Raw genomic sequence first — 12,862 nt, forward strand, 5'->3', positions numbered from 1 at the left:
TAAATCAAGAACAAATAGACAATACTTCTGAAATAAAATATTTAGGGGTTATAATTGACAATAAATTAACGTTTGGGCCCCACATAGATAATGTCATAGCGAAAGTAGCAAAAAAAAGTGGTGTCATTAGCAGGCTTAGCAAAGATTTAAACTTTTTTGGTAAACTGCAACTTTACACATCGCTTATTTCACCACATTTGGATTTTTGTGCTTCTATTCTTTTTCTTGGCAATAAAACACAGATACAAAGATTACAACGTATCCAAAACAAAATTATGAGGGTGATTTTGGGTCTTGGTTCAAGAACTTCTTCTAACGTTATGCTTGACATCCTGCAATGGATGTCAGTAAAACAAAGAATAATATATCAAACAATGATTTTCATACATAAAATATTGAATGGAATGTTACCAAGATATCTCGGGGAACAAATAGTTCTAGGAACGGATGTCCATCGTTACCCTACTCGTAGATCAAATGAACCGAGAACACCAAGCTACCTTTCATTAAAAGCACAGAACTCCTTATACTATAAGGGAATTCGAATGTATAATTCGATGCCAAGAAAAGTTGTTAACGCCACAAGTCTGGGAAATTTCAAAAAGGAATGTGCACTGTATGTGAAGCAGGTTATTTAGTAATGTGGTCGTGAAGTGTTTTAGTATAGTAGTATAGTGTAATGTAGAATGTATACTTCTAGAAGTGCTTGCTTGTTTGTATTGTGTAATAGTATTTAATCATAACCGCATTTATCTACTTGATGATGATGGTGCATTTTTTAATTTGTTTTTGTTTAACAGCTATTATGAAAAAATAAGATAAGTTAGAATAAAATTAAAAAAAAAAAATAATGTGAGTCTTCAAAGATTCGAGACACGCGCGCGTATAGTGGACTTTGGGGTTTAGACCCACTGGTTGTAAGATGATAGGACTTAGCGGCACCTTATCGGATTCATTAGTGGGTCGAAAACATTCAATCATCCACTCGAGTGTTATGTAGAAATATTACTTTCAGTTTTATACCTAAATATCTTTAAGATAATTTCGTCCTTCTCGAACCTTTGAAGGGGAAAGTGGAGGGACCATCATCATCATCATCATCATCATCATCAAATCATTTCCCTGTCAAAAAGATACATTTCGTTATGTACGAAAGATAGTTCTTCTTCATTGAAGATAATTGATTTGCACAATACCCATCGCACGAAACGTTTGAACAAATATCTTCGATCAATTCTTCACGTTTTAGAAATGTACATTTCACCTTCACCAATAACAGAAAAAGCCTTTTCCCTACACACTTTAATTAGCAGGCCGTCTAATTACGAAACGTTTGGCATTTTCAGCCGCATTCCCCAAATGGAATGTGTTAATTATCTAACATTCTAAGGCTCCGAGGAAGCTTCCATAATCATTGCTCCACAACCAGGCCAATCCATTTGCCGCCCCCGGGAGGGCGACTGTTTTGGGCTTGCGTGGTGCAATCTACACTTACCAGTCGGGAGCTTTCGTAGCCCGTGCCGTACCCGTTGCCGCCGCCCGCCGTATTCACGTCGATCGTCGTCTCCCGGAAGCTGGACTGATCGCGAGCGAAACCGGCACCAAAGCCGCGCCGTCGTCCGCAGAGCGTTTCGCGAAATGCGACCCGGTACCGGTGTGACATCACATTGTACAGTATCGGGTTGATGGTGCTGCAATGGGTGAGAGGGAAAGATAGAATACTGTTACTGTTGATGGCAGCGGGACAGCCTACGTCAACCGAAGACTGAAGAGCTGTCTGTGATGGAGATGTAAAATTGGGCTCGCGGTACGGATAGAATTGCTCACACGCAAATATGTTGTTACCTTTGGGCCTCTGATTGCAGTTGTGGGGAGGCAGAGCAGGGTGGGGTGAAAAAAAATCAAAAGATACAGCAACCTTTCACTCCACAAATGTTGATAGATTTCATGTCATATCACGTGATTGTGTAGGTTTCTCCACTTTTCATTCTTCCAGCTTGCGATACCGGTTAGATATTCTAATAACGTACGATAAGCAGACGGCATACATTTTATGTTCATTGCCCATTTTCTACACCCAGGAGCGTTAACGTTGTACACACACACACGCACACACGCGGGGCAAAATCATAACCCTCTCGTTGGCGAAAATAAAAGCGCGTCCTTTGTACCGCTTCCCGGGTAGCGGGCACCATGCACCCGATTTATTGCGAATCTCGGTACGCCGGGGCGGGTTTTATTGAGATGGCACATATTGCTTGGTTGGTTTGTCAATCAAAGTTTTCGAGGTAGATTGAAGGTAGAGTTGGCAATTGGTTTGAGCCAGGTGAGTGCAGAAATAGAGCAATTTTACCTTTTTGGAGCGTTGTTGGGATGCGTTTCTTTTTTGGTTTAATTTAATTTATTCAAGTAAGGCTTTATTCGCTTTTCAATATGCTAGTGCATGGAGCTATTGAATGTTTCATAAATATTTGATATGAAACCAACCAAATGGAATAAAAACGCGTACCGTTTGACACCAAAGTGTAACCAAATATAAATAGTCATGTTGTGAGCAAAAAAATACTAAAAAATAAATCCAATAAACATCATTCGTTAATTTAATTGGGATTTTAATATAAATGAGATTTTTTTGGAAGATAATATAGATCAAACAGTAACTTGGAAGGTACATTAAAAAAATATATATGTTATAAAAAAGAGGCTAAAAAGATGCGATAAAACCGAAGAAATATCTTTCTTTTTGCCTCAGAATGGCCGTTGAAAAAAGAATAAAGTTTTATAGGGCATCGTTCTACTGCGATAAATATTGTATTATCCATGCCATTGCTTCACTGATCAATGATAAAAGAGAAATGTTTCAAACAACCAAAAATAACAAACAGTTTGAAAAGTTTGAAAAGTTCCTAGAAATGTCTAGGGCCGGCGATAGAAGTTGTAAGTCATAAATTCAAACACAATCAAATGTAAGTCGATCGCATTACGAACGCCACTCAAACAGGCCCCAGAAACCAACACAACAATTCTATCGATGTTAGAGAAGATGCTCGTAACCGTCCGGTTTTCGCTTAGCGAATCGATTGCAAAACTTTTCCAGCCCTAGCCTAGTGGAGAAACTTTTCACTCTTCTCGCTCCTCGCAGCTCATTCCGAGTGCAAAGAAGTGCCCGGACACCCGCTCCGTATGAATGGGGAGCCGTTTACCGCACCGAATGCAACGAAGAAACAGCTCATTGTTATTCCATTCCCCAAAAGCAGCACATGCGACCTCCAAAAAGAGCGCACAGTAAACGGGCTACCCGCGGCAAACTGGTCTGCGCACGGGAAGCGTTTGAAGCAATTTGTCCATTATTTAAATTTCCCTCCCGTCGGCCATCGCTTCCCAGAGTTTTGAAAAGGAAAAGAAAAAAACCAGCAAATGGAGAAGAATTTTAAAACTATTCCGGTTTACTCCCCTTGGCCGTATTTCCCCATCCACAACCCATGCGAGGATGATGAGCTAAGCATGGAATGTAAATAAAAGGGATGCGATTTTATCACGTCCACCAAACGGTACCGGCGCCAAGAACAAAGTGCCGTGTGCACTTGCGACCCTTTTTTTGTGGATCTGCTTCTTAACGAGTCTCGCAAGGATTTCCAGCACACCGGCTGGCGGCATTGGTGTGAACGTGCCGCAACAAATTCCTTCTAAACGTGCATACTTTTTGAGAGGGTTAGGGGAACTCTCCCTCCCGAAAGCTTGACGGTAGGTACACCACTGTAGGAATGAAATTTGCATCAACACACCGGGCACGGTTAGTCGCGGGTGGTTGTGGATGGACGGGACGGCAGTCAAAGGTACGCCCGGCACACACACACACATGTTGCCAGGAATCTCACTCCAAACCTACGTACGTGAACGAAGGGCTAGCGCAAATTGGTTTTCGCTTAGTGTGTAAAGTTTGCTCGAAGGCGATACGCTATTGCCGTACCTTTTTCTCCGATATGGTGCGAGCGTGCTATCGGAAACGAATAAAAATCAAACACATGTGGAAGCATATGTAAATGGTTGATTCACAGCATGGCCCTAGCAGTTGGAAGTGAATGAACTCAGCAAAGTTCCCGTACACCGGCGTACACTTTAAGAATGATAAGAGAGCGAAATGTATGATTTATGTTTCACTGGATGGTTTTTTAAAAAGTTTTGTAAAGCAAAATTATCCACCAGAAGCGTGTTGATATTTTGTGTAGACTTTAATTATAGTTTTACCATAGTTGTGTAACTTATTATTGATTCAAAATGCAGCATTTAAGGATAATGATGGTCTGAAATTTCATTTCCATATTAAACTGGGTAATTTAAATTGTTTGCAGACCGCTAGACTTCCTCTTTTTTTCGCAGGAACCAATTATTGAGGCAAAGGTACAGACCTATTGCTATACTAAAAATCGTTCCAAGTTTTTTTTTAAATTTATTATAGACCTGAATAATTTCCTTTCCTGAACAGTAGTAAGGGAAAAGAGTAATGAATTTCAAGATAGATCCTAAACGATTCAATGTAGATTTTTTTTGCATAAAAACATATCAGAGACTTTGTAGTGACGAGGTGTTCTGAGGTCCGATTCCGCACTGGATCCTCGTAGCAACCTGAATACACGGTTATGAAGCAGAATAGGTCTCATAAGATTTGTTTAAGTAAATATGAAACGATCGATTCGATCTTGCTTCTTGCCCTCCTGTGATATATTCGCAACGATTCAGTCGAATCTCTCTAAATATCTCGATTGATGCTGAGGTTCTGACAGTTGGTCACTCTTTCGATAATCTCGAAGACAAGCGCGTAGTTCTTAGTGTCTTTAAATAGAAATAACGTATAGAGAGCTTAAAAAACGTTTAGTATAAGTATACGTAAAATTAACTGCGCATGAAAGAAAGAGCCTGTTGAAACAATTTAATTAGCCTGTAATAGCAGGTGTGACCGTAGAACACATAATCTCAATAAAGTCTACATGTCAATGTCACTTTCAACATTATTGCCAGCTTGAATCGCAAAGTAAACTCATTCCTACATCTTTCAATATAAACTCAAGTGCATTTTTCAACTAAAATCATTAGGAATGCACACATCGATGGCACGCATATTTCGCTGCGAATTACTGTCAACCGAATGATTGCAATAGTATGAAGCTGTGCTTAATTTTTCAAAGATCTCTCCATTTTTCTTGCTCCCGCCAAGAAAACACTTCCATGAGGCGTCTTTATGGTACCATCAAATCGCAATTCATCCCCACTCGGTTAACATTCCTTTCAACATTTGTTCTGCATTCGTTCGTACGTTCATCTCCATTCCGACCGAAGTGGCAACCCGTTTGCATAATTCCAGCTTGACAATGGTTCAATTCTTAGCACAGCACAACGACTGCGACAAGAGGAACGAGAACCGTTCTCTTGTTGTTTCCAAAAAAGAAAAGCAAAAAAGATGCCTGCAACCAACGAACATCGGATATGGTTACGCAATTTCCATCTTTTCCCTTCCGTGCGAATAAATTGAATGTTTTCGGATAAACGAGTACACCGACCTTCCTTGCTAGCGAGAGAACGGTGAACGGAAGATCAAAATAAACCCCGAGAACGAATGGTGGCGGGCGAACAAAAGCAAAAAAAAAGAGGGTATTCTAATCCTTCCAGCATGAAGCCACGGTGCCATTCTTATCTCTTGCCGTTCATCCGACGTCGTCTGGTGCGTTGGATGGTGTCGATAAAAAAAAGCGGAACGTACATGCCAAATTGTACCTCGTCAAAGATCGGTTCCGGTTGCCACTTCCTGGGGTGGGTGAGTATGCTGAGAAAATTGCCAGAAGCTACTATGCAAACACACGGTCGTGTGCGTCTCTAGTGCTGGCTTGCTGTCGCTGCACTATCCCGTAAAAAGCGCGATGTGTGCCAACGGCTAATCCTCATACATGCCTGGCTTCCCACCTCTCTTGTCGCGGGTTTTTTTTGCCGAAGATAATGATAATAATAATAAAAAATAATAATCGAAAACCTTCGCTTCAATTCACGTTAAATTATCTAGAACGAAACCCCAACACACAAAATGCTCCAAGCACCACGTGCTAAGCAGTAGATTGAAAATTCCGCTCGCATGGACGGGTGTCACGTAAACCAAACTAGAAAAGGAAAGAAATGTGTGTACGGTACCGCCACAATTGCCAGGTGCCAGGTGTGTTGCACAAAGAAGGATGAACAAACGAACAAATGAAGGATGAAATTTATTTCCAACTAGAGCTTTCGCTGGTATGGGAAATCTAAAGACAATACAAAACAATTCCCTTCTGTGTTAGCTAGAGCATAGCAGTACATGTGAACTACATTGTAGGGCGATGGATGCAGTTTGCGATAAAGCAGACGAGCTAAATAAAGTTGCTTTCCTAGTGAAGGTATGTTTCATGTTATGGCTAAGAAAAATGTTAAGTTGTTTGATTGGTTCTGTCTGGTGATAGTTCATGTTACTTGCCTACATCTCTCTTTTGAAGCATCTACAGCAAGTTTGGTCTTTCTATCAGATATCTTTTTAAGATAACAGACTACAAACTACGTCTTCAAATACGACACTCGAGAGCCGATATGACGGCTCAAATAGATTTTTAAATACATAAAACATGGTATGCCGTTTGATAATTTTTAACAAATATTTAACTAAACTTGTAATGTAAAATTATAGATGGACAAAAATTATACTTAATTCACACGTCAGCTGTTCCAAGCTTCACTGCCCTTTTTAATTATTAGTTTCCAACCTAATAAAACACAAAACAATGCCGTATATTCTCTAAAGAATCTATTGGCGTAATATTGTCGATTGCAATGCATGCATTTAGGTGCTCTTTCGTGAGCCTTGTAATGTTTCGAAGTTAGTTAGAAAGCTTTCGAAAGATTCCATCGCCTCAACTTCAACCTCAAACAGTTGTTTCGCGTCTGGCTTGTTCCTAAACGTTGTTAGATAAGTGCATAAGGCACACAGATAGTTGAATGATAAGCTCGTCTCTTCAACTAATCCACGCCATTGCAAAGACTGTGTATCGAATGGTACCTTCACAAAACGTCTATGATGACTTAATATATTGTAATGTACGAAACAACTTACTTTTCACAACGCAAACCCAAAAGCGTCACCGTAAATGTTCATAACATGTAGCAGTTTCTTTTGGGTGTGATGAGTGTGTTTTTCTGTTCGCCTACCTCCATAAGCATTCCATCAAGGTTGCTTAACGATCAGCTTTATTACACGGCTGGCGGTACCACCATCTTTGCCCGTGCCACCACCAATGTTGGTAGAATTTCCGGCAAATCTCATTATCATTTCAATGGGAAAACTTTTTCGCACAATTCCCACTCGACAACATCAACACATCCGATGCGCAGGATGATGCGTACCGGTGAAAAGGATGACGCTAGACCGTGTGCTGCCCTGGATCTTGGGGTGCAAAAAGCCACGAAAAAGAAGCTGGTGGCGTTCTTGGAACAATTATCTGCCCACGAGATGTCATCGTGGTTGTTGATCGTTGGAATGGTTGGAATGGGCTTCGGTTTGTTGGGGGGTTTCAGGTACTGAGATTTACCCAAGCGCACGTGTTATTTTGTGCCTGTTTGTTTGTTCTTAAAATTAAAACCATTGATCATTGACAGACCTGTTGCGCCAATAAATTATATTTCAGACAATTGAAGCCATTACGACGCTTTCTAATTACATTTCGGTAAGAAAAGCTGTTTCGCGTTGTTATCATAAAAGGACATTAGTTAGTACGCAACTTTTGTTTAATTTCTTTTCCACATGAGGTAATTTCTAATCTCCTCAGAAAATAGTACAATTATTTTCATTACACAAAAGATAATTCAGCTAAGTGATACAGTCAACTAGGCCATTCTTACTAAAAAAACGGCTAGACAATACGCACCATAATAAATAGCCCTACGTTCAACTGTGCGAATATTAAGAGAAAATGACACGAAAACAGAATTGCTCAAACTGAAACGATACGAAACACAAAGTTCTATCAACCGAATTCTATTGCCTAGCACTTCACAACATCTGGCACAAGCCACGTGGATTAAACCGAAACGGCATAAAATAAGTTCCAACTGCTTATGACCGAAAAGCTTGAGAAACTGTGCCTAACAAATCCGAAACAAAATCCACTAGCAGCAGAGCTGCATGATTAAGCTGCTCGTTCTTTTTTCGTGCAAAGATAAACTTCATTTTGCAAACTGTCTTTCGTTTGTATGACTGTTTTTTTCTTCTCTTCTCGCACCTTTCTTTCACTCTTTATGGCTAACTCATCGTTGAACTTTTCTCGACAAATGTACACCCGCAGAAGTAGATCCAATGTACGCCGATTTTGAGACAGAAAAGAAAGTGCGGTACTGTAACATCTGTGCCACACATCTGTTTGTTCCTGAGTGGAGGGAAGGGGGAAGTGACAACAGAAAACCGGAAACAATCCTGGCGACCGTTAATACGCAAAGCTGTTATGTTGCGCCGGACGCAAATTGGTTTATGTAAATGAGTCACTTCATCATCGGGCTAGTGAGAGTGAGTGTGAAAACAAAAACCAAACAAAAAACACATCAAACTGGACCTCCAACTCTGCTCCAGCGGTCGCATCCTAGGCATAGAGTGTCAAACTTCTAGCGAAACCAGTTTCGGAAAACTTTTGTCTCGAATAAAACCGCTCAGAAGCTTATCGCTCACAATCGTCCCCTTCCCGGAAGGCTCGGTGCAGGTGTGAATGAAACTGTACCATTTCGTACAGTACCACTAAAGGCGTGATGTGTTGCCCGCTTTAATGGTAATACTAATCATAATAATCGTAAAGCCGCAATTCGGTTCCCAACTTCGCAGAACTGTACATCAACATCCGTTTATCCCCGACAGGCAGACGCAGCCTGCGTTCCAAGTTGTGAGAAATTCTCACTCACTCACACCCTGCCGCTCTCTAGCGCCGCTAAATCCGTGATTAGAGGTCACCCAGTTTGAACAACAATTTGGTAGAACTCGGTGGGAATCTGGTCGACCGTTAATCGTGCAACAGCAAGTGCACAACAACAGCAGCAGCAGCAGCAGCAGCTCGGAAATATTGATAGCAAATTGGCGTATGAATCGGTCACGCATCGTCACGCCGAATGAGCAAACTTCATTAGACGGCGTGTCATTAGGGCAATGTGGGCGCTCATGACTTGGTAGCTGGCCGCAAGAAGTTTATTGGCGTTCGAAGTAATCATTAATATCAACGATGGTAGAACGACGGCCTACACTGGAACCATGGGCTGGGAACATAATTTTGGCAATGTTGGTGCGAAAATTCCACAGAAATTCATTACGATAAAGCCGTTCACTTCCTCCATTGAAGCCAGTGGAGGTGAAAGGAAAGTTTTGGAGCACAAACAAGCAAATTTCAATGCTCCACAAGCAGCAAGCTAGATTGTGGCTAGGAATTAGAGCATGTAAAATGATTTTTGAAACAAAAATAAAGTCTGGTAGAGAGTGCCATTTTAATTTTGTTTGAAAATGTTGCGTCTTTTGAGACACCACTTTGTGGACAGTGTAACTTACACTAGTTGGCGTGTGGTAGAGAGCGGTGTCTATCCAAAAACATATGGTTATAAGCAAGTGGACAGTCGTTTATTGGACTGGTAAACCCTGTAATTGACATTATGAACATTGGCTGTACTATTTCTGGCTTTGATCGATTACTGAACAGAGGTAAAGAACCCTCTTAAGTTTAAAATTGATTAGTTTTAAAAGTAGGCACCGAAAACCGGACCCGTTTTGTATCGCTACGATTAGGACAACTTCATTGTTGGATGACCTTACCCAAATTCCAACTAAAAAAGTTAACACACGACTACGTTTAAACGAAAGCTATGCATTGATTGAAGCATTTCCAATGATCCATGATGCCAAGGTCAACAAATTTATTAGCATGTCCCTTTTCTCTAGGTTCAAAAATAAACACGGAACCCATCCTTTGCCGCCTTCGAATCGTCGAGCCCAGCCCATCGAACCCGGCATCAAACACAGCGATTGTATCTTTGATTGTCCTTTTCTGATGCAATCGAAAATCTTTTAGCTCCATTTGACACTGGCAACTGATCCCTTCCATGGCGGAGGAATAATGGATTCAATAAAAAAGCGATTTTATTATTCAACCTTTTGAAGGCTTCCAGGAAGTGTGGAGAATTGACACAAGCGAATCTAAATATATCGCATCATCATCAACATGAACAGTTTTCGAAGAAATTGCCAACGAAAATATGTACACAGAAGACTGACCTTGGTAAATAAGTGATAGCTTGACCATTTACCATCACAAAAAGGGACATCCGGGCTCGTACCGGAGCGTAGCACGAGACAAACACAACGGAGAAAACAACCCAACAATTCAGCTAAACTAAAAAAGGTTCACTGACTTACGCGCAGAATCAGCATCTTCGTCAGCAACGCCGTAAAGCTGACCGGCGAGTGATGAAGTGATGGTCGCTCAGTATGTAATGTTCACCCTCCAGCGGGTCAGCCTCACCCCCATCTAAACGGAGTCAACAAACTTTGGTTTTCGACCGACCAACATAATGGCAAACAAACATTGGGTCGGTTGCAAAACAATTAACAACGTCCGCTCCCAGCTGGTAGGGATTATGGGGGGGACGCCAGATATGCACGAAAATGACAGAAGACGAAGGATGGTACGGTGGAGGAAAGGAGGGTTATACTCACCAGGAAACGTAATACAGCCAGCCGGCCACGGAAAACAGCCACGTGTTGACCGTGTTGAAGTGTTGCCAGTCGCGCGCGTACAGAAACAGTAGCCGCTGTGCATGGAAGGGCGCCCAGCAGACGAAGAACGTTATCACGACGGCAGCTAGAGAGCGGATGAGAACAGACCAGAGAAGAAAGTGCGCATGAAAAAACCCGGACAACAAAAAAGCTGCTGTTTGCATTGAAATTGGATGGAGTGTGGAGGCAACGAAATACTTCACTCGACTCCTGGAATGCTGTACGATGTTTTCATCTCCACGCAGCCAAATGTGGCGCAGGGACTTGATTAAATGTGACCATCAAGCGGGTACGCGCCTTGGTCGGTTTATGGTGGGCGAGGGGTGGAAAATTAGAATTTGTTTCCCGCAGCTGGGAAATGAGTTGCATTGCGTTCAGTCATCGTTCTGCTGTTTGCTCTACAACAGGCAAAGCGAACACTTGACAACAACACCACATGGTTCGATACTCTCTACAAGTACATCGTTTGCGCTTATTACACGCCCCGACGACGATGACCTTCATGAACAGCTCCATTTGCTGCACATGTGCTTTCTTGTGATTTTGAATTGCTTCGAATGTTTGCGCTTCTTGCTAAGCACTGAGACCAGCACAGCACGACCGCCCAGGATAGTTGGAAAATTCCAGCCGAAGCCCATCGGTTTAACTTTCTGTTGACAGCGTTTGTCAGTCTTTGTCATCTTTTGATGACAGTAATTTACCAAATGTCACCCGGAAAGCATCTTAACCGCAGAGCAAAATGTACATTGTGCCAAAAACATTGTGCCCCAAATTTTGTGTGATAGTGGATGTCGTTGTTTAGCGTTGGGGCAAGAAAAGTGGCGAAGCACCCTAAAAATTACGATCATTTGTCATCGTCAGCGCTGTGGTGGAGGGAACGCAACCGAATAGCAAACGCCCCTGCAGTTCCACCGGTTCCTATCCTGCCCGTTCCTGTATCCGGTTGCTGTGTTGATTTATGTTGGCTATTCAATTTCTGCACCTTGAGATTCATGGCCGAGCTCCTTGTTCGCTGATAAGAACGCCGTAGTGTACGCTTCAGCGTGTCTATAGCTTGTTGCGGAGTTGATGTATGTGTGCGGGTGATCCTGACAGCACGCGTGCTGATCCTTGGCACTGAGCAAGGCAAACCCGTTACAGTGTGAACTGCCGATAGGTATAACGTATCGCGTTGCGAAACAGGAAGTACAGCTACCCGCGAAGGGCAATAGCGTCAATCGAAAGAAAAGGAAAGCCTTCCGTTTTGCACGGTCGTGCTCAAGTTGTCGTCAGATGTGTTTGCTGAGAGGGGCGATGGAATTGATGGCTTGACCCTTTTCCTTAGAGCGCTGCAGAGATCTGCATTCCATCAAACACATCCATTACGTTTGCTTTTGTTGAGCATCTTAAATTTGGAGGGTTGTTTTAAAAACTCTTGTATGACAAACAACTTCTTAGTTCCACTGGTAAAGCAACAATAATGTTGAAATACTTAAAAATCATTTACATTATCCTGTTCCGAAGTGTTGGTGAGTTTCAGACCATTTACCCATCATCATTATTGTAATCGAGTTTTATCGCACTGTCCTGAGGGTGGCCACAGGTGTTAATCTTCAAAAGGAACAGGCGAAAATAAAGATACCCTCAAGCTGAAAGCCGCTCATTGTCGGTACAATTGAAATTAATGGCCATTAAAGACATCATCACTGTTAACAGCGGCAAAATCGTGGCCAGCGATGGGCTACTTCGGCTGAAATCGCTATCGCTCTGACCTTTCGCACCCATTATGGCTTGCGGAATGGTCTTCGGAATGGGCAATGTTGGTGACCGGATATGTGATGATTGCTATGGCACTGTAAATGCGAACGCAGGTGTGCGTGTGCGTGTTGTGGAAGAAAGTTTGTACACCTCCTGTTCGTATCCACCATTCCAAGTGACCAGGTTATGCTTTAGTAAGTATTTATAGTATTGTTTGTGAATGAAGTCTACAGATACAAGGGTGGCCTTATCTCAATGGACAAAATAGCAAATCTCGTTATCACGCGTGTTTTACCTTTCATAAATTGAAAT

The 12,862-nt window shown here is 42.0% G+C and overlaps 1 protein-coding gene across 4 annotated transcripts in view; it reads right to left on the reverse strand.

The window, feature by feature from the left end:
- The window catches only part of LOC120948727 (neuropeptides capa receptor), a 58,524-nt gene that overhangs the window by 11,288 nt on the left and 34,374 nt on the right, over positions 1–12,862 (reverse strand). For all 4 annotated transcript variants that reach the window (XM_040365401.2, XM_040365400.2, XM_040365399.2 and 1 more), the window contains exons 7-8: positions 10,754–10,898; positions 1,496–1,691 (exon numbers count right to left, since the gene is read on the reverse strand). In XM_040365401.2, the coding sequence (XP_040221335.2) occupies positions 1,496–1,691; positions 10,754–10,898 (341 nt within the window). The remainder of the gene's footprint in view (positions 1–1,495; positions 1,692–10,753; positions 10,899–12,862) is intronic.

The sequence above is a fragment of the Anopheles coluzzii genome, chromosome 2, assembly GCF_943734685.1.
Source record: "Anopheles coluzzii chromosome 2, AcolN3, whole genome shotgun sequence".
Lineage (NCBI taxonomy): Eukaryota > Metazoa > Arthropoda > Insecta > Diptera > Culicidae > Anopheles > Anopheles coluzzii.